We start from the raw sequence: 24,684 nt of genomic DNA on the forward strand, positions 1-24,684 counted from the left end.
AAATATGTTACTCTTTTATGTAAAAAATGTTCTTAACCTATATACTTAAATAGGTACTAATGGTGATACAGTCCAAGACACAGAAGCTTCATAGCTCCTGTAGTTTGTAGGGGCCGACGGTGTGCGGTTTCCCCCACCATTTTTCCTCAGTCACCCCGTTCCCCTTGCAGAGCCAACCAGGTTATCAAGTTTGCATATACCTATAGTTATTCAAACTACCTCATCTTTTTAACTTCGTATCATTGCATCGTATAGTTTTAACTATCTTCTCTCAGGTCATTCTCTGTTCTGCTACTGTAAGAATTGCCCTCGTCAGTGTACTCTTGTGGGCAGGGCAGAGGAGAAGGAAGGAGTTTTCTTTGGGTGCCTCCTACCTTCTTGTACCTCTGAGGGTTGAGGACTTGGCTTTTCTCCTGACACGGGCTCTCCTTTTCTGGTCTTAGGTAGGCTTGCTCCCCGTGTCCCAGTGTAGGCTGTCCTGGGTCCCTTATGGGATGGGCCCTGGACATCTCTGATGGTTTTGAGTATGTCACCCAAGGAGAGAAATCCATGCTGTGACCTACCCTGCCACTCCTCATCAGCCTGTCCTGCTGGGGCCTGGTCCTCCCCCACACCCCCCAGAAGAGACTGCAGCCTTCCTCCCCTTCTAGATCCTCCTCTCCCAGAGAGTATAACTACTATGGGGACACATGGATGTGGGTCATCAGAGGGCATCTCAGTGGGTAAACCCAATGCGTCTGTTTCTCATCTTCCCCTGAGAAGAGCATCAGGACTCTGGTCTCATTCTGGGCTCTGGGCGAACAGAGCCTCAGGCAGATGACTCCATGTCCTCAGATCCCACAGCTGGTGAGGTGGGCCTCACCCTGGGATTCTGAGTCGAGTCCACACAGAGCCACTAGAACTAGTGCTGACACGGACACTCAGGTCACCTCGTTGCTCTCAGTGAGCCCAGAGGGTGGACTAGGTGGCCTGGATCTCCCCCAGTTTTCTTCGCTGCCAGGATAGTGGCATCCCTTGAGGAGGCTGGCGCAGGGCATGTCCCCATCTGGCCCTCTTTGAGGGCCGCCTTTCTGTGCTCACAACTGTTCTCGTCCTCCTGCCCCAGCCACTTCCCCGTCTCCTGCCCGGACCCTGAGCACCCCTCCCCACAGGGCTCTGGGCAGGCTGTCCCCGCTTGCGGGTGTGTGACCTGGGGAGACTGTGAGGTTGTTTGCTCAGTTGTGAAACGGAGTGAACCCTACCAGGCTGCGTGTCTGGCGAGGCTTAGACAAGCTAATATAGGAAGCGCGAAGCACAGGGGTAGCTCCAGTGCCCACGGGGGGTAACTTCTAGCCCTTTCCATTGAGGAACCGTCTCCACAGTCAGGCAGCCAGCTTGGCCCCACACACCAGGGACTCAAAGCCCTCAACTGAGCATGTTGCCCGCTCCCTCCGGGGCGGGGCGGGGGGTTCTGGGGAACATGCTGAGTCAGCATGGTGACATCATCCCACTCTCTCTCTTTTGTCTCCTGCAGGTTTGGTAAGAGTGATTCATTTTCATCCCCTCTGCCACCTGGGAGAATCGTGTTTGTGTTGCTGTCCCTGTCAGGGGTGGATTTCCTTGACCCTCTCTCAGCCTACTCGGCCTTTCCACCGTCCAGCAGCAGAGGTGCTGGGAAACGCCTCGGGAAATAGCCCTCGGACAGGTGGCCTCAGCCCAGCCAGGAGCCGCTCTCTGCGAAGCAGAGGCCTGGAGAGCATCTTGGGCCGTGGACAGTCCCCACTCAGGCCCTGTCTGTAGCTGGCCATCCCCACAGGTGACCTCTGGTAGGGAGCCTTGCGTACTGGGCTGCTGCAGTCACCCAGAGGCGCGCCATCGGTCTGGTGTAGGTGGATGTCAGCTGATGTCCTGGGACCCCTCTTCTCAGGAGAGAGGCAACCCAGAGGCAGGAATGTGGCTTGACTCTGCATGAGGCCCCAGGAGATGGGAGGGTGTGAATGGGAAGGCCCCTTTGGGAGGCGCGGAGGGAGCCCCAGCGGCCCCTGATCCCTTTTTCCAGCCGTCCACCTCCAGGTTGGAAGCAGGGTCTTGCACTGGGCTGTGCTGTAGGGCTTCTCTCTCCTGAGGCAGAGCAGAGGGCAGCAACCATGCCTCTGGGGTCTGCTTTGAATTACATCCCTGGAAATGCAGAGATGTCTGGTTTGGGCCTGAGCAAAATAGCCATTTATTTTTGTCCCATCCTGAGCTGGCTAAGCGGAGTGACCGAGCTGTCAGCAGGGTCTCAGTGACAGCGGGGGGGGCAGGATGGCAGGCCAGAGCTCTGCCAAAATGAAGCTGGCTGCCGGCTCACCATGGGGGCATAGGGTGAGCAAGGAGGGAGGCTGCGCTGCCCCTTCCCTGGGGCACGGGAGCAAACTTCAGCACCTTGGGGGAGAATCGAGCACCCACATCCCTGGGACAGCCTGTCCTGTCAGCCTCCCGGTTGCTGCAGTAACTCAGGGACCGCAGCAGTGAGACTTCAGGGCGAGTGTTTCATCTAGATCTGGGGCACCTGATGCCTGACCCACGTGCCATCTCCCCTCCGTCCTGTCCCACGCCCGCAGCAGACATTACAAGTCAATCATAGCGAGTATATGTGGTTGAAATCTCGTTTTTCTAGAGTCCCTTTCTCTTAGGCTGGCAGCCTAACCCCTTTTGGACCCATGTGCTTTGCTGGCTTTGGCTGGTCCCAGGAGGGTGTTGGGACAAGTCAGCCCCAGGGCAGACGTGCCAGAGAGAGCTGGGCTAGTGTGATGGTGGGTTCCTGAATCACCACGGGGTAGAGAGGGCCCTTTGGTCCTGATCAGACTCCCCTTGGTATGGAAGGAGGAGTCAGCACCTGCAGCTCGCCCTCTGTATGTGCTCAGGTATATGGTACTTGGCATTAGGTGAACCAGCACTTAATGAGCATAGGTGTGTGCCCGGCCAGCACATTTTGGAGGGGGGGGTTGTTGCCGACTCCGAGGACAGGAGACAGCCGCACATCCCTCAAGCACCATGTTCCTGACTTATCTGGGTTATGGTTCCTTCTGATAACTGGATAACAGTTTAGATCCTCCTTCCAGGGAAAAGCCCACAAAGCTTACCAGTCCAGAGTGTTTCCCAGAACCCCTGAAGCCCATCAGGACACAGTTGAGAGCCCGTCCTCCAGGGGGAGCTAGGCGGTGCTGAGTAGGGGCAGAAGCAGGACCGGGAAGAGGGGGAGGAGCAGGGGTGCCCAGGCAGAGACAGGGCAGGAGGCGGTGGGACATGTGGGCTGCCATGAAGGGGTCGCCTCCAGCTGCCCCTCCACTGCCTGACCTGTAAGGCATGAACACTGGGGATGCTGTTCTAATGGGGAACGCAGGATTAGGACAGGGAGAGCCTAGGGTGCCCTCCAGGAAGGCAGACGGAATGCTCGCCTCAAAGCTCGTGGCCTGAGTGAGACTCCTCTGGAAGCCAGTGGGACTGGCCCATGTGGGGCTCTGGTGAAGCTTCACCGTGTCCTTGCTCTGCCTGTCAGGGTCTGGCACTGGAGGCTCTGAGAGCAAAATCTCCAAGTGCTTGTGGTTGTAAAGGTACTGGGTGTGCTAACCAGCCCCAAGCCGTCTGCCGGTGAGGGCCAGAGACCTCCTACCCGCTAAACAAGAGACCAGCATTAAGCGCTTGCAAACAGTGACCTATGGATGCGTCCATGCGGGAGTGCAAGAGGTGGACATCGGTGGACATCGGTGGAGACTTCTGTCCTCACCATTGCTTTGCCTTCTGCCTCTCAAGGCTGCCTTCCCCTGAAGCTAGGAGCCACACAGGGATGGTTTCCGAACCATGGGCGGAGACCAGGCAGTAGCATTCCCAGGAATAGCAGGGCCAAGCATGAGCTACGCTGCCCCGTTGGTCTCCCTGGCCTGTCCCTGTTTTGAATGTTCAGGGACACCTTTATCTACTGTTCACTAAGTCCTCTCACCCACCCAGCCTGTGATCTGTGACCTAGAGGGCCACGGAAACAGGCCTCCTCAGCCGACCTGGCCTCTTTCCCTGCAGATCTCCCACATGGATCCCCACAGATGGTACGAAGGGATATCGGGCTGTCGGTGACTCACAGGTAGGTCCAGCCAGGCTGGGATGGGGGGGTGGTGCCCAGAGCTGGGCTGGGGCCTGCATGGGCTGGGGCCCCCACTGAGGGGTCGCTCTTCATGGCGGCGGGGAGATCTGTCCTGATCCCTGTTTCTCAGGGCTTTTTGCCTCTGGTCTGTCCATCACCTCTGTGAACACAGCCCTGCACCCACCTGGAGCCGCTACCCGTCACCAGTGGCTGTATGGGCTTGCTGGACCCTCCCCGACCCCACCCCTGCACTGAGGGAAAACACAGGCCTTGGTCTCAGGGAGGAGGAGCTGAGAGCTTCCTGCAGGTCCAGCATGAGATCATGCGGGGCCTACAGCTGGCCGCACATCAGAGCCCATGAAGCTTTGAAACCCCAGACTCCCGTGACCCATCCCTAAAGTTCTCGGCTTGGCAGTCTGGATTTCCAACAACTTCTAGGGACTCTGGTGGCCGGTGCGTGTTGGCATGGGCTGATATGGGCCCACGACATGGACTGGCCCGAAGGCTTGGCCTCAGCACCTGTGAGGCTGGCGTGTGTCACAAACAGCAGGTCTGTCATGCTGGACAACCTGCAAAACGACGCCTCGGGTTGCCTGTGCCCTGGCCGTCCCTGCTAAAGGCTGTCGGGAACACAGCAGGGCACGCTTGTCAAGAGCTTTGCGACTTGTAGCGGCCTTTTGTTTCCCCCTGGAGCATGAGCTGAGCTGCAGTGAGCCTGGGAGCCTGGCCTGGAATTCTTGCCCAGAGGTGGAGACCCGCTGGGGCTCTGGGGCCTGAGTAATTTGCCTGAGGTCAAGCTGCCGGTTAAGATAGCGCTTGAGTCCTCTGGCCGGCGCCCAGGCCCCTCTGGGGACTCGTCAGGGCTGATCCCTGTACACCGGAGTCTTGCGGAAGAGAGGCTGTGGCTGAGGTACCACGATGGAGACCCCTAGATGCATTACAAACCGTTCTGTGTTCGGTTGTTACTATGATAGGCTCTGCTTTCAAAAAAATCTGTTCCTCCAACAATGTGAGTTCTTTCTGCCCTTCGGCCTCTCCACCCTGTGGACTGCCTTAGACTTTTTCTGCTTTTTCTCTGCCGGACAGCACCCACTCAACCCCTGTCCTTCCTTCCAATCTATCTTTTGTGTTTTTTTAACTTTTTAATTTTTGATTTAGTTTGGATTGAAAGATGTTCAAAAATCAAGAGGTGAAGAGGGTTATCCACGCGCTCCCCTCCTGCTGCTGCCCCCAGCCCTCTGGGTACCCCTGTAGGCAGATCTTGGTGGTTTCTTGAGATATTTTTATACAAGCAAATACGTATGTGTATTATACACACTGTTCTATTCTTTGCTTCTTTTCTTGTAAAGATGGAGGCATCATTTACGTAAAGCTGACAGCCCAAATGCATTTTTACATATGGATACACCCATGTGTACCGCCCAGGTGAAGCTCCAGAGCATTCTAGCCCTCCAAAAAATTGATCTTTGGCCCCTCCAGGTCCATCACACTACCGCCCAGGGGTTACTGTTCACTTCTGTCCTCATTGGTTACTTTTTCCTGTATTTGAACTTCATATAGATGGAGTTATGTTGTACTTTTTTCCCTGATAATGTAATTTGGAGATCATTCCGTATTTGCACAAAAAGAGCTTTCTTATTTTGTTTCCTGGCCCCACGGTGTCCAATGGTGCAGTTGGATGGTACTTTGCATCGTCAGCCGCCTGTCACCTCAACAGCACACAGGCTGTTCTCAGTTTTTTACTGCTGCAGACCCGCGGTGGGGAGTAACCTTGTCTGTACCTCATTGGACACCCGCGGGAGTGTCTGTTGGATCAATTCCTACGACGGGAATCGCTCGGTATGCGCACTTGTAATTTCGATGGCTGCTGCTGGAGAGCTGGCATCTGTGACCACACTGACTGGGATTTTGGCAAGGATGACATTGTGGCTGGGAACTCTGAATGCCCAGGAGCAGGCAGTGGGCCTGGGCATCCCTGCCCTGGGAGAGGGCACCGGTCGCTCCGGGATGGAACCCAGTCTCCTGGTTTCCAGGCTCTGGTCTCTGAGCCACTGAGCGTTTTCCTGTGTCCACCTCCTGCAGGTTCTCCACCAAGTCTTGGCTGTCCCAGGTCTGCCACGTGTGCCAGAAGAGCATGATGTTTGGAGTGAAATGCAAGCATTGCAGGTGATGCGCGGAGGGTGGAAGGGGTGGGAGAGGCGAGTGAACTCCATACATTTAGTTTAGTACGAGTCCTACTACTTGATTCATCTTGGCCTTAGGTTAAGTCAGAGTTCACGGGAACCCCTTTGAGAGTTCTTAAAGCTACTATTTATAATCCCATTTGGCACACTGTGGTATAATCAGCCCTCTCTAGAGAGATGAAGGAAGCATCGAGCAGGCATTCCCAGAAGAAGGGGAAATTTGAGGTGGGTTTTGAAGGTTGAGTAGAAGTTTACCAGGGAGACCAAGGAAGAAAGAGCATTCCAGGTATTGTACCCTGTACAAAGTCCGAGAGGAGTGGGAGGACTTTTCTGGAAACTCTGCGGAGTTCTGAAGTTTATCCTCATGTGTTAGCACACAAGATGGGGAGAAGGGTCAGGCGGGGGTGAAAACAGAGATGGCTCGTGGTGTTCACAGAAGAGGAGAGTTCAGGGAGAATGTTGCTTCTATACAAACACAGCTTTCTTGTTTCGTACCATTGTGCTTTCTGGTGGGACAGAAGGACAAGGAAGGGAACAGCGCTGGGGGCAGAGTGTCCTTTGTTGCTTGCAGAGGATGGACCTGGAGTCTCTGCTCCCGGATCACTGCCCCTCCATTACTTTGTGACCTGGGGCAAAATGCTTGCTCTTTCTGGGCCTCATTTTCACAACTGGGCAGATGATTCCAGGTCCTTTATCTATCAGGATGGCTTCCAGATTCTGAGCTAGTGTGTGTAGGAAAAGCATTTAGGCTCCCGCCAGACCAGAGGCGACAGGTCTCATGCATGTCCGTTGGATAAATGGTGTTTTCCTGATGACTCCCCTGACCACCAAGGAGACACCACCAGAACTTTCCACCAGTCTAGGTCTTCTGTGGCTCCTGGCTTTATACTGGGGACCTCCCGCTCCCTTTCAAAATGCCTTTCACACGGAGAGCGTAGAATGACCTCTGAGCCCCACGCTCTTCGACGATCGTGGTGTGAAGTTGGTAGGGCCCCACTGTCAACCCATTTGATTGTTGAGAACCCCAAGACAGGGTGCAGCAGATAGGACCAAACTGAGGGCCTAGGTCTTTCCATTTGGGCCTGTGCTGACCCTCAGACCATGTGGCCCGTGTTGGAATGCAGCGGGAGGGGCCGCCGCTTGCATCCCTGGGATTCCTTGGTCATGTAGACACTCTCTCCTTCTGATTTATCTTTTTTGTAAGTTCAGATTTTTGTCTCCAGTTTTCTGAATGTGAGTGGAGGGTGTCCTTTTCTTTAGAGAAGAGAAATAGACGTGTGACCCACAACAAGTTAAAATGGGTATGATTAAAACTGCTTTGCTGGGAGGTTAGGCAGACAGTAGCTGCTAGGACGATCAACGTGGAATATTCCAGACGTCTGGGTTAATGGTTGTTGAGAAGTGCGTGGAGATCAAGGCAGTCGAGAGTGAGGGTTGCCCGGAGCCCCCGTGCATGCCCTGGGAGCCCCGAGTAGCCCTCCGTGCACTGACCCTGCTGCCTTCTTTCCACAGATTGAAATGTCATAACAAGTGTACAAAGGAAGCCCCTGCCTGTAGAATATCCTTCCTCCCACGTGAGTGTTCCACTCTTCTCTGCTTTCGGGGGCTGGGGTGGACTTTTCTGTAGCTTGATCTGCTCCCTGCTAATGGTTCCCCCTTTTCCTTTTTACCTAGAACCTAGGCTTCGGAGGACGGAATCTGTCCCCTCGGATATCAACAACCCGGTGGACAGAGCAGCTGAGCCCCATTTCGGAACCCTCCCCAAAGCACTGACAAAGAAGGTATACGGGCGGTGGCACACCGGTCAGCTGCTTCTGCCGGGAGAAGCGCCCCCTGCCCCGGGGCTCCTCCTATAATGTGGGGGTCTGGCAGGGAAGCGGGGCATGCAACCCAAGGCCAGAGGGTGGCCTTCAGGGATCCTGTCGTTAGCCATTTCATAGACTTCATGTTGATGTCCAAATCGTAGTTAATTGCCCGTGACCTCCTTCCCCAGTTGAACGGAACATTTCCCGGGCACTTACTGTGAGTCGGGAACTTTTTTCATTGATCTTTCTTTTTATCTTCACAATAGCTCTAAAAATCACATGCTGCTCTCAGCTCCATTTTAGATGAGGACCCTGAGCACAGGGCCCCCCTGTGAGCGAGGGCAGGCCCGGAGCAGGGCTCCTCTGCCGATACACAGATTTGAAAGGAGAGTCTAACAGGCCTTTCGCGGCCCCCAGACACAGGAGTGCATGGTGTCTGTAAGACGTCTGTGCTCGTGGTGGCTTCGGATGGCAGCCCCCTGGTGACCGTGCAGCTGGTGGCCTCCCGCCGGGCTGCTGCTGGTGTGGCTGTGGGTTTTCAAGTGTGTTGTGCCCCAGCCCCAGAGCAGGGCTTAGCATGCCCTTGCCTCCGTACGGAGGGGCATGCGACTGGCTTCTCCGTGGCTTGGGCCAGACTGGGTAGAGGTTGGGGCGGGGAGAAGAGAAGCAGGTGGTACGGCCCATTAACACCAGGGACCCAGAAGGTGCAGCTCAGGGGTCACTGCTCCACATCTTACTGCCCGACAAGGGAGGCCAGTGCCTCAGAGCTGATGGCGCTTATGGGCCCGCTCGTGTCCTCTCTCAGCCTCCCTCCGCCTGTCATTGCATTTCCCCCCACGGTGGTGTTCCCACCAGGGATAGAGAGGTGGAGTGGAGAGGTGCAGGACCACAGCTGAGCTCCAGTCCCGACTCGTCAGTCCCCTTTCTTGTCTGTGGGACCTTGGGTGAGTTCCCTTACCTCTCTGAGCCTCAGCTTCCTAGTGTGGAAAGTGGGGATAATCATGCTTCGTTGACAGGATGTTGTAGGGGTAACGAGGGGACAGACATTCACGAACTTGCTTGTCTGGAGCAGCGTTGTCCAGCCTGTCACAGATACACACTTCCTCGCGAGGGACGCTAGGCAGCCCCGTCTGCCCCTCCCACCCTGCCAGCATTGTAATCTTGTCTGGCAAACACCAGACGAACCCCCCTATTTACACCGTCCCCCCACACCCACACTTGTCAGTTCTTCAGAACCCACTCAGAGCCCCTCCTCCTCCAGGAGGCCCTCCTGCACGCACCTGCCCGGCCCTGACCTGACATAGTTCTGGGTGGTGCCTTCTCTTACCTCACCGAGGGCACTGACCAGCTGTCGTCCTTCCCTCACCCCGATTTATGGTCATTCTCATAACACGAGCTAATGGTCACTGAGTTCTCGCCAGGCACTGTGCCGAGGGCCGTGCATTTGGCCCAGTCATCTCAGAGGCCGGCCTGTCTCTCCAGCCTCTTCTGTAGCTGCCCTTGCTCAGAGTGGCTCTGCCCACTCCTACCTCGGGGCCTTGGTTGCCACCCCACCATTCCCTCTGCCTGAAACACACTTCTCAGCATTTACACACTCAGTCCTCGGGGAGGCCTTGCCGGGATGCGGGCTGAGGACCAGGGTCCCTGGCTGCCCCACGCCCTTCCCAGTGTTTCGTGGCCCGGCTGCAGGGTGTGGTCCCCTGTCTGCCTGCTGAGGACCTGTGTCCCGGCAGGTGGCTGCTCTGGAGGGCAGGGCCTCGTTATCTTGCTCCCGCCTGGTCCCTGGTGCCTGCGTCGGAGTCCAGCACACAATACGCAGTGTGGACGTGTTGGTAGTAAACACTGAGCCCATGAAGCAGCAGCAGATACCCCCATTTTATCGAGAACCACTGTGGCTCAGAAAGGTGGGCTGATTTGAACCAGGTCACATGGGTGCTGAGTGGAGGAGCTGGGATTCAACCTGCCTCGTAGCTACTCCCCCTCCCCGGGCTGGCCCAGCCCTGAGGAACAGGGATCACTGCGGGGTCACTGCAGGGTGAGCGGGGAGAGGAAGGGCTCAGGGGACCCAGCTCCCTCCCCCACCGGCCTGTGGCACCAGGTGGTAGGGGCTGTCCCTGGACTGTGAGACCCACTGTAGCTTTGGTGGGTTCTGGGGTCCCCTGGACACCCAAGAGCCTTTAGGGCCTGCAAAAGAGAAACCTGTAGAACTCAGCCTTTAACCTAATTTGGCCCCAACTTTTTGTTTTAAAGATTTTATTTTTAAGTAATCTCTACACCCAATGTGGGGCTTGAACTCACAACCCCGAGATCAGGAGCTGGCTTAGTCGGAAGAGCATGCAGCTCCTGCAACTTTCTTGGCCAAGGAATTCCAACCCTGTCCCCTGAGAGATTGGAGTTTGAGTCTGGGAAATCGGTCAGGGCCAGAGTCCCACCTGCAGCCCTCTCTCCGCTGGCCCTTTGACCTTGCTAGGGCCCAAACCCCTGGGCAGTCCTAGCCAGTAGGTCTGCAAAAGAGTGGAGGGAGCATTTATTAGACACCACTGTGTACCACACACTAAACACTTGTCAGAGACTGTATTCATTAAAAAAAACCCTGCTGTGTGCTCTGCTCAGAGCCAAGCACTGGGTGTATGATGAGCAGGCGCGGTCCCTGCCCTCACAGGACACACAGAATTTTCTGAAATTCTTCAGAAAACCCCCCAAGATAGATGCACTTGACAAAGTTCAAGTGCCCTGAGGAAGAGTGCTATCTATAGGAGGATAAGGAGGAGGAGCATGGTCCCCACTGGGCTTGAGAAGGGCTTCTGGGAGGAAAGTATGTTTGAGCTCAAGAAAGATGAGCAGGAGTCCCTTAGGGGATGGGCATCAAGGTGAGGGTCTTGAATATTAGACCAGTAAAATGTCAGGATGCCCTGGGCAGACTACCTCGTTTTCAGGCAGGAGGGGAGGGTTTCAGCATGGGGCATGGGAGGGGCAGGCCAGGCAGGGCCGTGACAGTCCCTGCCCACTTCTGGTGTCTCTGGTCCCACAGGAGCATCCTCCGGCCATGAACCACCTGGACTCCAGCAGCAACCCGTCCTCCACCACATCCTCCACGCCCTCCTCGCCGGCACCCTTCCCAACATCATCCAATCCATCCAGTGCCACCACGCCCCCCAACCCCTCTCCTGGCCAACGGGACAGCAGGTTCAACTTCCCAGGTACCACACCTCGGGGCTTTTATGTGCCTTCAGGATGGGGTCCAGTGTCCCTTCTCAGCACACACCAACAGGCTCAAGGTCAAACATTGCCACCACTAAGAGCCTTTACCAGGAGCCAAGCGCTGTGCCAAGCTCAAGTATGTTACCGTATTTACACCTGATGAGAGCTCTGCGGTAGGTGCTGTTACCACACCCATTTTACAGATGGGGACACTGAGGTTCAGAGGAAGTGGCTCGCCCTGAGCTTTATAACACGTAAGGGACAGAGCCAGGATCAAAGCCAAGTCTGTCTGGCATAAAGCCTGGATTCTTGACACAATCCCCATACTGCCCTCCTGTGCATGGGATCTCATGGGCATTGTTCACTCAGCTTCTCAGCGCTCATAAAGCCTGGCAGGAGCACAGGGAGCTGGGGCAGGCCCAGAAGGCCTGGGAGAGGGACTGGGGCTCGATTGCTTACCTGCTCTGTGATCTGAATAAGCTGCTTAAGGGGGAGCTTTTGTTCCCTCTTTGTTCCCATAAAACAGGAGACCCCCGTGAAGCTGGGATTAGGTTATTCCCACTGTGCAGATGCGGACACTGAGTTTCAGGGGGAGTGCATGCTCTGTAGGGCCCCGTCTCTCAGCCAGGCCTGGGGCGTCCCACCTCTCCAAGGTACAGAGCAAGGCCCACTCGCCTATTTCAGGATGAGCCCAGGCCTTGGCCCCCCCTGGCAGCTCCTTGCAGCTGGTCTTGACCCTCTGGGTATTTCGGTTGGCAGCCAGGAGGAAGGAGCAGCCCCTGGGACACTCCAGTTTGCTCTGGGCCTGGTCAGGTCAGGCCCCACCTGTCACTGGCCCTTGGGGCTCCAGGCCCGGGAGGACAGAGGCACAGCTTTTTCTGTGCCAGGCGACCCTTAGCTGGGGCCACGTGCAGCCAGCAGGAGACCAGGCAGCCTCTCTAGACCCATTTTTACCAGGGCCCTAGGGATTTCTTTCAGGGGTGCTGGGAGACTGAGATTTTGTAGGAATCTTTTCTCTTTTGCCATGCGCCTGGCTGGAGATCTCCTGCATCGTCCCGAGCACACCCATCCCCCCCGCAATGGAGCCACAGCCCATTGGAGTGACCGTCTCTTTGCACTCTGCTCTGTCATTATGCTCTGAAACTGGATCTTTTGCTAAACTTCTAGCTTGGGTTTTTCTAAAAGGAAGGCCCTGTTTGAAAAACAATAGCCACAGAAAAAGTCCATTTTGTGATGTCAGCCAGAGCCTCTCAGCTTTCCCTGACGTCTGTGGGCTGGGCCCTCATTGTCCTTTGCACAGAGCCCTCACTCTGTCCAGGATCTATGATCTTGCTGGTCATGGCCGTGCCTGGGGCCTGGCCCTGTGGTTAACCTGGGGAAGGAATGACTCCTACCATGTACCCACTCTGTACTCTGGGGGGGGCATTTCCATTTATGTCAAAGAATAAACCTGGGGAAAGGCTATCTGTACCCCTGTTTTACCATATGACAGCTCTCAGAGTCCAGACCCCCAGCGCATCCCCTTTAGTCCCGATTAAGAGAGGTGGGTTTTTGTTCTGTTTTGGATGGTGAGGTCGGGTTGCTGAGGCCTCAGCTCCTCTGGGGGTGAGTGTGGGGCCAAGGGAGGCCGCTTCTCTGCACGCGGCCCAGCCGGCTTTCACAGGCACTATTTCCTCCCCCTTGTGTCTCACCCTTCTGGGCTCACATGCACTTGACAGAGAAGCGAGCCTGGGAGGCGAATGGAATGGGCCAGGCCTCTGCGGCAAGTCCTCCGGGGCCAGCCCCTTCCCTGCTGGGGGCTCCTGCTAGCACCCATTTCCTTCCAGCTCCCTTTCTCCTTCCTGCATGGGTCACCCTGCTCTGCCCCACCCTGTAACCAGCCCCCCTCGCCAAGCCCCTGCATTTGCTGTTCTGTGTGTGTGACTCACCTCCTCTTCTGTTTAAAGCTGCCTACTTCATTCATCATAGACAGCAGTTTATCTTTCCAGGTGAGTCCTCTGCATGGTTCCACTAACTGCCCCTTGCCGTGAGCCCTCTGTCCAGCCCCCCTGGGCACCCTCTCCTCTCAGGTGCCTGAGTCTCACATACACTTGTTTTGACAGCTGACTGTGTATTACGGCTGGGAAAGGGAGCAGGGTGGGTCGCCTTGAGGGGGGTCCTTCACAGGGGCAGTGATCTGCTGGGAGGGCCCTTGGCATCTGCCCTGTTCAGCCTCTTGAACAGAGACTACAGGCAACCTACCCAGGGTCACACGGCTGGGAGGTGGCAGAAATCCTGTTTGCAGAATGAAGGGAGAGACCTTTCTGCCAATGCCTTATGAGCATCTGTTAGGATATCTTCCCCCTACATCATGACAAGGAAGCTACTTAGAGAAGCTATCTTAGAAAGAGAAGCCAGTTTGGAAAAGTCTGCGAGTTTCACCTTCCTGAGCCTTGCTGCCTCACGCCATCTGCTGGCGATAAGATAAAATGCAGCTTTATTTTAGAAAGTTTCAAGGAGACAACTTTCAATCTCATTGATTCCCTTCCACAAAAATTGTTTTGCCCACCCACTACGTGCCAACCTTTGCATTTGGCCATATTCCTGCCCCCAAGGAGTTTATGTGGTTAGTACTTATTTCTCCAGCTGAGGATGACAAGCATTCGTATACGTAATCGGCAACCTTAATTCTTAATTTAGCCATATGAAGTCTCAGTGTGTTTAGACAAAGACTGTAGCTAATTGTTTTTCTCCTGGGTTAAACAGACCTGTCTTGAAGTCATGATATTTTGGTTAGTCCGGGCTTTTCTGTTCTCCAACCCAGCTCCATTAGGGGAGCAATTTGGGGCATTTGTAAGTTCTTACAGGACTATCCGTATGGCTTTGGCCAGGTGTGCGCAGGCTAGGAGGGGTCAGGGACTTCAGTGCTAAAACTGGGAAAGCCCCGGGCTCGGGGTCAGCCCCACCTGCCCAATATCCGGGCCCCTGTAGGTGTGGACTGTGCATTTCTTCCTCTCCGCTGAGAACTGCTCCGCCAGTCTCCCAAACCTGGAAGCCAAGGGGGCGGGGCCTCTGGCTCCCACCAGAAATGCCAGCTGCTGAGCCAGGCACCAGGTGTCGCTACTGAGCCCCCTGCGAGCCCTGCCCTGGGCCTCTGCTGGCCTGAGCCCCCCACGAGTCTTACTGCTCTCAAGGGCTGTTGTAACCAGCTGCTGCCTCTGAGCAGACCCCCCCACGTCCAGTCAGTAATGCCCAGTTTGCTTTTACCACTTGCTCCTAGGGGGCAGTTTGGCCGCAGGGGAATGGGGTTCACTGGAGAATCTCAACCTCCTCCCTCGCCTGGAGGCCCTTTCCAGCACCCAGCTGTGTGGGCAAAACCAAGTGCTGTGAAGGTTGCATCCTTGTCCCGTTTGAGGAGTGGCAGTGGCCGGGTGAACGGGGACGCGGCCCTGTAAGGGGCTGGCCACGCAGGGAGGAGCCACTCCACTGGGTGGGCCGACTTCACAAGCTCTGTGTCCTTTGGGGGAGGGGGTGGGGGAAGGGGGTCTCAGGCCTTGTGTTTGCTTTTTGTTTCCTCTAGACATTTCAGCATTTCCACAGGCAGTCCCATCCCCTGATGCGGCAGACAGCACCCGGTAGGCCTCCTATTCTGTGTTCTCTTTCTTTTCCGTGGGGACTTGTTAAAGGTTGGCCTGCACCCCTGGCCACCTCCCACCCCGCCTCGTGTGTCCGACCTCCCGCTCTGGACGCTGCCGTGTACCTGGGCCAGCCGGGTGGGGTACTTCTTGGGCTAATTGAACTCGGCCAGAGGGTTTTATTAGCCTCCTGTGGGTGCAGTCTGCATGAGGAGGGATACGTGTGAACCTGGGGCAGTCTTATGACCCAGGAGAGGTGGGCAAAGGCCACTCGGAGTTAGAGACACCTACTAAAAATAGCTCCTGTTTCCGGAGCCCCTTCCCCATGTCTGGCTCTGCTGAGCCCTTGACTCCCGTTTCCTCACATAGTCCTCAGCCTGGTGAAGGTAGGTATCGCAGCAGGTGTCATCCTTAATGTACGGAGGCAAAAGCCCCCACAGAGAGGTTAAGAAATTACATGAAGTCACACAGCTAGGAGGTGATAGAGCTGGTTCTCAAGTAGAAGTTCAAGTCCCGTGTGTGTGTGTGTGTGTTCATTCAGAACCCCGTGTACCAGGCTTCAGATTTGAAAGGGCCTTGGTGGTTCCTGCCCACCCCTCATTCCCCACCACCCTCAGGTTAGTCTGAAGAAGGCCGAGGCCAAAGAAGGGAAACGGGGTTTGGTCTTTAGCCTCCTGTCTGGTTCTTTGGCATCCATACTGCCTTTCCCACCGGCAGGTGGGTCACAGTAAGGATGAGGGCCCAGTAGCCCTCTCTCAGACCTCACCTGGGAGTGCCCTGCCTAGCTGAGAACAGAGTGGCCCGCACTCAGGGTCTCCCTGACAAACTGTTTGATTCTTAGGCTCGACAACCAGCCAAAAGCAGACGTGTTGGAGGATCACGATGTGGAGGTGAGTGAGGATGACGCACAGCCCGGAGACCCTGCCTTCTCTCTCCTCTCCTCCTCGTCTCAGCACACACACAGGGGTGTGGGGAGCATGTGGGTGCCAGGCCCTGGCAAGGGCCATCTTAGGAGCCCACTGCGGGCAGGTGCGTAGCAAGGAGCAATGATGAGGAATGCAACGAAGCAGGCTTCTTTTTGGTTTTTTATTTTTGAAGCTAAAGTAAGCTCTCAACTCTCATGGTTCCCACCCTAGCCCAAGGCCCCCCAGGCCCAGCGTGGGAGACTCTAGTTCAGTCCGTCTGGGGTGGGGCCAGGCATCTGTATGATGTCAGAGGCCCCCAAATGATTCTGATCGTAGCCAGGCCCAGGGACCTCTGTGTTAGTCCTTGAACCAAAGTATCAGCTGAACCTGCTCCCTGGCCATGCAGTGTGGCTTAGAATGTTAACTGACTGCTTCACTCCTGCCTGGAGGACAGTCAGAAACCCAGTTTAAACAAAGGAATGCCCAGAAAGGATAAGTGGGGTCAAATTCGTCTATGCCAGGGGATGTTAATGCTTTTTCCTAGCGATTAGATGTCCTTCATCAGTAGATCTTGGAGCATTCTTGGGAAGAAGGGCCTCAGGGCCCACCTGGGCCACGTGCCATGTTTTGTTGGTGAGGACATCGAGGCCCCATGGTGCTAAGTGACCCGCCCACTGTCCACAGCAAGCCAGTGCAGAGCTGCAACGAGAACCTGGGCCTCCTGACCCCATGCCTCTCTCCTGGGGCTCTGGGGAGGGCGAGTTGGCTGACCCCAGATCCGCTGCCCCTCTCTATGCTTTCCCCCTCCTTCCAGGCCGAGGAGCCAGAGGCCGGCAAGTCAGACGCAGAGGATGACGAGGACGAGGTGGACGATCTGCCCAGCTCCCGCCGGCCCTGGCGGGGCCCCATCTCTCGCAAGGCCAGCCAGACCAGTGTGTACCTGCAGGAGTGGGACATCCCTTTTGAGCAGGTGGAGCTGGGCGAGCCCATCGGGCAGGGCCGCTGGGGCCGGGTGCACCGCGGCCGCTGGCACGGCGAGGTGGCCATCCGCCTGCTGGAGATGGACGGCCACAACCAGGACCACCTGAAGCTGTTCAAGAAGGAGGTGATGAACTACCGGCAGACGAGACACGAGAACGTGGTGCTCTTCATGGGGGCCTGCATGAACCCGCCCCACCTGGCCATCATTACCAGGTAACCAAGCCCCTGCCCGCCCCCACCCTTTCCCCAGGGGCCCCATTGTTTGCCAGGACGCTCTGGAGGACAAGGTGCAAAGAAGAGAACCAAAATGGGGTATAATTTCCCCATCAGGTAACCCATTGTCATGAACAAATAAACAAAATGATGCCTAAGGATAGAGAGAGTCAAAGGTTCCAGAAAGGTACAGAGTGAAAACCAGTCTCCTCCCATCCCAACTGGGTGCTTCTCCCTCAAGGTGGATACTGTGAACAGATCCTTATTGTGCCTTCTGTTTAAATACAGAAGTTTGTGTATACTCATGTTTTTTAAACTATTCCTTTGTAAGAATTAGCACAGGTCCTCCTGGTTCGCACCTGCTTTCCCCAGGTTGAGTGCAGGTCTGAGGCCAGCCACAGTCTTTAATGCTCACCCAGCGTTCCTGGCACGTCGTCGACCCCAGCAGTGTGCTCGTAAATGTGGAACCACCAGTTTCTGGGTGGTGAGGAGGGAAGCCCTAGTTTGTGGCATCTCTTCATTCCTGTGGTGTAAATACTCTTCCCACAGCTGATTTCAAGCTACCAACCAGCACGAATCACTGAAAGTGGCCCGGGCTCTGGGTTCTCTCTCTGGCTGATCACTGGTCGCCCCCAGTTTATTTAGCCGGTCCTCTTTTGTTGGGCACTTTGCCGTAATGAACATGCTTGTTTCTCTGTGTAGGTGACCTTCTGGGAGGGTACGTGCTCGGCGAGAGTATTGCATGTGATGCTCTGACATACACTGTCTGTTTCTACTTCAGAAAGTTCTCACCGGTGTCCCCCCACCCCCACTTTGGTGTGTGACTGCCCATCTCCCCCAGCACCAGGGGTGTGAGGCTGAAACATTTTGGCCCATGGCATTCAAAAAGTTGGTGGGTGTTTACTTTTACAGTCAGGAACAGCAATAAGAGGTTAGTGAAGATATTTTGGAATATACATGGAGGTTTCAAGAAGAAACTAGAGATCACTTGAATCCTATCCGCCAAGAGCCCCCTCATTAATATTCTGACGACATTCCCTGTAGCCAGACCCTGTACTTGGAAGAATCTTTTCCCCCCTCAAACAAACTGTATTTACTAAGTAAAAATTAATTTCCCTTTTGCCTGTTTATCAGAGACGTAAAGCAGAACCACCAGAATTCCTGAGCAGTGTGATACCGCCCAGGTCGCCACACCAAGGGGACAAAATGCCAGCCCAAAGCCCGACAACATGATGCTTTAGGTTACACCAGCTCAGCAACTGGCAGGGTCCCAGCCCCCAGCGCTGTCCGTCCATTCATCTCTTCACCCACCCGGGGCTCTGAGAACCTGAGTCTGCTTCAAGGGAACACATAGAACAAAATAGCAAAACGTTCGTTACCAAAAAAATTCACGTTTTAGGATATGTTGAGGGGATTCGAAAACAGACAAGGAGCCATCAGCCAATATCCCAGACCCCTCAGCTGGTTCGCAAAGTGCCTGAGGCTCCAAGAATCCTATCTCCTTGGAGAGGTTTCCTAAAACCAGGCCCTTCATGAGATGCCTTCCTGAACTTCTCCCGGGAACAGGGAATGAGCCATACATTCTCTCTGGGTCCTTGCTCACCCGGGTTTTAGGAGTCCTTGCAGGGGGAGGCCGAAAACTTGAACCTGTTGTCCAGTAATCACTGACACCCCGTGATGCCACCCCCTCCTACACACGCCTTTACTGTAATGAAATCTCTGTGATCAGAGAACAGTAAAAATGATCATGAGAATCATTATGGAAAGCCCCAAATTTTGCCTGCTTACAGTCCTAAAAGACCAGGTTCTTCGCTGAGTTTGAGGGGGCATGTTTCTTCCTCGAATCCTCCGAGGCTGGGCTGCTCTGGGTTGCCAGGAACCTTGGTGAACTGGGTTTCCTGTTCTGGGGTGGGCAGGCCCGGAGCCACAGGGAACGGGGTGTGTGTGTGTGTGTGTGTGTGTGATTTTGCACACTCAGGCCAGGCCCAAGAAGGAATGGGTGTCGGGCTTGGTGGAGAACGAGGATCCTGGTGCCCACGGTCCAGGGGACAGAGAGAGTCCTCCGGAGGCCAGGGGCACAGCTCTCTCCACAGCTGCTCTCAGGCTTCCGAGGGCTGGGGTTCAGCTGCACTGGCCCCACCCCTCAGCAGGACCCCACCGCTCTCGACAGCTTCTGCAAGGGGCGGACGTTGCACTCATTTGTGAGGGACCCCAAGACATCTCTGGACATCAACAAGACCAGACAGATTGCTCAGGAGATCATCAAGGTAAAGGGTTATCCACTTGGTTCCAGGGTTCCTGGCCATCCCCCTGCTTCGTGTCGTCTCTGAGCTGGGGCACCTCAAGGGTGGGACCCCATCTCCTTCCCTCTGTCTGCACCTCACCTGCTTGGAACCAGGAGCCTGACGCCCAGTCTGGGATGACGGATGAGTTGGTCGGGGAGGAATGCAGAAGGCTTTAAAGACACGTGGCCTGAGTTCGAATCTTGGTCACACCAGCTGTGTGACTTTGGGCAGGTCATTCAGTCTCTCTCAGCCTTGGCTTGCTTCCCCGTAAGATGGGAATTCCAACGTAGCCGCCCCCATTGGATTGGCACAAGAGTAGAGTGGGGTGATCTGCTGAGAGCACGTTGGGCCCAGGGCCTGGCACACAGGGAGAGTCTGCTAGAACTGATTAAGGGCGGGGTGAAAGCACCCATGCATTCTGCCTTCAAGAATCCAAATCCAGGTTGCATGAGGACTGGCCCTCAGGCAGCCTTTTTTCTTTCTTTCATCTTTTTTTGAGAGTAATGAAACACAAATGAAAGAAAAGCTTCTTTATAAGTTGCTTTCTTCAGCACCAAGCAGGCTTGGGTAAAAGCCAGACTGCTGTTGGGTCGGGGTTCCTCTTTTCTTGTTTTTGTTGAAAAGCTTCCTCTTACCAGCTCCCCCCAACTCCCTGTCCCCAGCCTCCACCCCTACCTTTCCTTTTTCTCCCTCCCTCCTTCCGTCCATTGTGTGTGTGTGTGTGTGTGTGTGTGTAGCAAGGAAAACACAAAAATCACAGTGACTTTCATGAGCAAACCAAGATTTCCACATGTCACCGTGTGGCTGAATTAATGAATTAAACTTTTAAAGCCTCAAAATTAAAATAGCACATTTATGCCTTCATCTGCACTAAGTCTCATTTCAGAGGAGTTGGGGGGAGCTGCTGGGTGTCACACCTGCTTCATAGTGTCCCCCAAACCATTGAGCCCTGCTCCCCTCTGTCTCCCCTGCTCTGCCCTCCTCCCCTAATTTAGTTTTCTCTCCTTATGGTCAGAACACTGGGGAGTCCGTGTCTGCTTGCTGACCGGCTGAGGTCAGATGGATGAGCTATCTGGAAGATTCTAGGGGCAGACAAGGAAAGCTACTCAGAGATTTTAGAACTGCAGAGCCAGAAGCTCCCTCTCTGCTGGCTTGTTTGCTTTTCCTCTTGCCGAAAAGCAATCCTCCTGAGCAATCTGTCTGGTCTTGCCGAAAAGCTGTTCCCCTTCCGCTGGAACCTTCTAAGCCACTTCCTTTTGTACTCATCTTTGGTGTTTTGAGGTTCAAAATACAATAACAGGGTCCTGAACTTGATCTAGGTTTGTGATTTGGGGGCCATTCTGGAAACACTGTGAAATTGTGGGAAGGGCGGGGAGTCTGTGCTCCAGACCTGGGCACTTGACATCTTTTTTTTTTTTTTTTAAAGATTTTATTTATTTATTTGACAGAGACACAGTGAGAGAGGGAACAGCTCCCCACCCTGAGCCCTTGCCTAGCCTGAGCGTAGAGGCTTGTTGTACAAAGCCTGATAGAGACCATGTAGATCGCTCAGTTCCTGTATGACTTAACACGGGGGAGGGTATCATCGCTCTTTATATACTTCCTGCCCCCCCCCCCAGCTCCCCACCCGTACCCATCTCCACACTTCACACTTGAGCCAAGTGTACGGTGCCTGTTGGACAGCCTGGTGACATGGACTAGCCTGGAATCAAACCTCAGCAATGCTGCTTGACTGCTGTGTGGCCTGGGGCGAGTGACTTCCCCTCTCTGAGGCTTGGTTTCCTCGTCTGTACAATGGAGATCATCCTACTGCATAGGATTTTGAAGATTACTTGAGCTGACTTGGGTAGGGCATCCAGCTCATGGCCCAAGCCCGGGTGGAAGCTGAATCATTGTCCCTCATCTTCCCGCCCCACTGACAGGAGGCTTGCTGTTTTCCAGGGCATGGGCTATCTACATGCCAAGGGCATTGTGCACAAAGATCTCAAATCCAAGAACGTCTTCTATGACAATGGCAAAGTGGTCATCACAGACTTCGGGCTGTTTGGCATCTCGGGTGTGGTCCGAGAGGGCCGGTAAGTTGGCTTTGGGTGTCTGCACAGAACAGGGAGGGGCTGGGCAGTGCCAGCCAGGCCTGGAGATACAGCTCTTACTGTCCGTTGCTGAGGGGCAGCCCTTCCTGCAGGAAAGGTCGGGTTCACTGAGGTCCTGTCCTGTGGTTCTGGTCCAGAATCAGGTTTGGGTGATGTTGGGGTCCCTCGCACATAGCACTTCATTTTCAGGCTGACCCCCATAAGAGGCTGGGTCCCCATTAGTTTGGGAAATGGGCAGATATTCTAGGAGTGACCTAGGGTTCACAAGCCCCGTGAGGAAGAGGTGATGAGGAAGAGCATCAGGTTTTATTTCCCCAGATCCTGAAGGGTCGGGGTAGGGAGAAAGGCCTCTCTCCAAGAATCTGGGGGGACCTCCTGGAGAGAGAGTGGCAGTCTGTCTGGAGACCGAGCCCCAGGCCAGGTTGTAAGATACACAGGCAGACTGATTACCTGGGATGGAGAATCCGCTCCCTGCTAATACTGGTTACTGATCCGTTTTCCTGGAAGAAGCTGGTTATCCCTCTTCCCCCCCGGTGCCTCTGCAAGTGCAGATAAGCGAGCTGTTTTCTGGGCCACGCATGGGTGGCATGCTGGACCTGGGGCATAGGTGTGCTAGGCAGCCTCTTGGCTGCTGGCTGAAAGGCCCCGTGCCCTTGCCCTGGCTTCTTGGCCTCCAGGCGTGAGAACCAGCTGAAGCTGTCCCATGACTGGCTCTGCTACCTGGCCCCAGAGATCGTCCGTGAGATGACCCCCGGGAAGGACGAGGACCAGCTGCCGTTCTCCAAAGCTGCTGACATCTATGCATTTGGGTGAGGCGGCCCCTGACGTCCCCCTTCCTGCGGCTTTGAGGCCAAATGTGGCCAAAAGAAGGGGTCCTGCTGGCAGAGGGGGGGTAGGGAGGGCAGGGGGGGTGTTGTTGTGCTCGGAGGCCTGGCTCTGCCGCTTGTTGGCTAAGGGACCACATCCTTGACTTTCTCTTCCCCCACTGTAAAATGCAGAGAATTACAGTACCTCCTATAAGGTTGCTTCACGAGGACTAAGGTGACTTAGGTGTCAGTCACTGACAGTCACACCTTCACTAAGGTGACTAAGGTGTCAGTCCCACCCAGTGCCCCATGCGGATGGTGACCAGAGCTCAGCACTGTCCCTCTGGGAGAGCCAGGGGTCCTGCCAGCCGGCCTCTAGTGCCCCACGAAGCTGACCAAAGAAAAATAGAATAGAAATAGAACGTGAGCCAGATACAGAATTTAAAGTTTGCTCCCAGCCACACTAAAAAAAGAAAAACAGATGAAATCTGTTGTAATAATGTGTCTAATGCAGTAGATCCCAAATGTGAGCTTTGCAACATGTCATCAAAACAAAAACTTAAGGAGTTCTTTTACTCCCACAAAGCTTCCAGCATCTGGTGAGCATGTTACAGCTGCAGCGCCCCAGGGGTCCTCTTCCCACGTGTCCGTCGCTCAGTAGCCGCACGTGGCTAGTGGCCCCAGCACTGGGCGGTGGGGGGCCAAGGGAGAAGGCCAAGATGAGTCGAGAAAGGCGAGGGAGCTTGGAGAGGCTGAGTGAGGGCCTCACCCTGTAATCTCAGGGTACCTTCCCTTGGGGTGGTCTCTTCTTCTCCTGACGTGGGTGCTTGCGCTGGGCTTGGTGTTTGTTACTCCTCAAACAACCTTGGATGTAGGCCTGAGCCCCGCTGAGGTTCGACAGGATCTCTGTTCAGAGTTTGTGCAGCCTCAGACTTCCCACCATGATAGGTGCTTTGGGCCATGGGTCTGCTTGTGCCTGGGAGGAGCCACATACCGTGACGGCACGGTATTTCGGGAAGCCCGGGGGGTGGGGAAAGCTGGAGGAGGATGCTGGCTGCTCTGGCTGGGTTCCTGGCACGGTGGCAGCAGGAGGCCCCCTGGGCGCGTGAGCTGGGCCAGGTGGTTCAGCAGCTCACGCCGCACGGGCTGTCCCCACAGGACTGTTTGGTATGAACTGCAAGCAAGAGACTGGCCCTTTAAGAACCAAGCTGCAGAGGCCTTGATCTGGCAGATTGGAAGCGGAGAGGGTATGAAGCGTGTCCTGGCCTCCATCAGCCTGGGGAAGGAAGTCACTGTGAGTAGCTACCTGTTCTTGGGGAAGAAGGGCTGGGGGTTGGGGGGCGGGCACACGGCAGGTATGCCCTTCTTCATTCACTCACCTGAGAAATGGGGCCTGGAGGCAGAAGTATGCCAGGAGGGCCTCTTTGCTGTGTCCCTTATTACCCAACTATTTTTCTTTGGAAAAACCATTGTCTTAAAAAATAAAAAAAGACTGAAAAGAAATAAAGGTCATGGTTTTAATTGAGTTATGAGCTGAAAAAGATAGTAGAGCCCTGTATGTTACTTACATGAAAGAATGTAATAAAATCCTCCCGCACCAAACACAAATGGGGTTTCACGGTGGCATCAAATGAATCTCTCTCCAAAGTGTTCTTCTCAACTGTTCAGGAACAGATCGAAGTTTCCACAGCGTATTTGTCAAAATGCCAGATGGTAATACAGGTGCGGACCTTCTGCTTCCAAATACCGTCGGTGGTTTCTCTGCATTGCAGTTTACAAGTCTGCTGGCCCCAGCACAGTGGTACGAGGAACCCAGGGCTCCATGTTTTCAGTGCAGTCAACCATCCCATGTTAATCAGACAGGAGTGGGCCGAACAGGCACCAGCCCGGCTGTGAATACGCTCCAGGCAGCATCTGGGTGGCCTAGCACTGGGAGGGCCTGGAGGGACCACCCAGTGCAGGTCCAGTTGAGCTCTAACTGGGCTGTGAGCTTCTTGCTGAAGCCAGGGGATGGTGCTGGTAGGGTCACCGTCTGCAAATGGGGACAGGCGCGGTGAGAAGGGCACCTGATCTTCCTTCGGGACCTGACAGATTCTCATATTTTCCTCCTTTGACTGGTAGCAAGCCTTTAGGGCATCTTTGGAATGCTCATTTATGACATCATGCCCAGGGTGCTTTATTCCTCAGTAGGACCTGCCATCTGGTTGAAGTGCAAACTGCCTTACAGTTTGCTCCTCCAAGAATGACACCAGAATGCTGATAGGTAGTACCAACGCCAGGCTCTTCTTTGGCCAATTAATAGCATCTCATCTGGGCTGTTGAGCAAGGCAAGTGGGTGATGAGTGCCACCCCGGTGCTCTTGGCCTCCATCTTTCCCCTGGCACAGCCCTGGACCCCTTAGGAGGCTAGTGGTAGGAGAGGTTTAGGCTCCTGGCTATTGAGTCGTTCAAATAGCAGCTAAAGCAGCTACTACCTTCCAGTCTTTTTTTTTTTTTTTTA

The 24,684-nt window shown here is 54.8% G+C and overlaps 1 protein-coding gene across 4 annotated transcripts in view; it reads left to right on the forward strand.

The window, feature by feature from the left end:
- Nucleotides 1-24,684, forward strand: part of KSR1 (kinase suppressor of ras 1) — a 143,772-nt gene that overhangs the window by 109,807 nt on the left and 9,281 nt on the right. For 2 of the 4 annotated variants that reach the window (XM_081805413.1, XM_081805414.1), the window contains exons 5-18: nt 1,514-1,518; nt 4,039-4,099; nt 6,182-6,265; nt 7,795-7,856; nt 7,957-8,063; nt 11,119-11,287; nt 13,235-13,276; nt 14,848-14,902; nt 15,744-15,792; nt 16,622-17,001; nt 19,172-19,268; nt 21,228-21,361; nt 22,057-22,188; nt 23,344-23,479. In XM_081805413.1, coding sequence (XP_081661539.1) covers nt 1,514-1,518; nt 4,039-4,099; nt 6,182-6,265; nt 7,795-7,856; nt 7,957-8,063; nt 11,119-11,287; nt 13,235-13,276; nt 14,848-14,902; nt 15,744-15,792; nt 16,622-17,001; nt 19,172-19,268; nt 21,228-21,361; nt 22,057-22,188; nt 23,344-23,479 — 1,513 coding nt within the window. Of the gene's footprint in view, nt 1-1,513; nt 1,519-2,375; nt 4,100-6,181; nt 6,266-7,794; nt 7,857-7,956; nt 8,064-11,118; nt 11,288-13,234; nt 13,277-14,847; nt 14,903-15,743; nt 15,793-16,621; nt 17,002-19,171; nt 19,269-21,227; nt 21,362-22,056; nt 22,189-23,343; nt 23,480-24,684 lie in introns of those variants that run through there. The other 2 variants (XM_081805415.1, XM_081805412.1) reach the window with 2 other exon arrangements.

This window comes from Leptonychotes weddellii, chromosome 15 (genome assembly GCF_054177405.1).
Source record: "Leptonychotes weddellii isolate Sample4059 chromosome 15, ASM5417740v2, whole genome shotgun sequence".
Classification (NCBI taxonomy): Eukaryota; Metazoa; Chordata; class Mammalia; order Carnivora; family Phocidae; genus Leptonychotes; species Leptonychotes weddellii.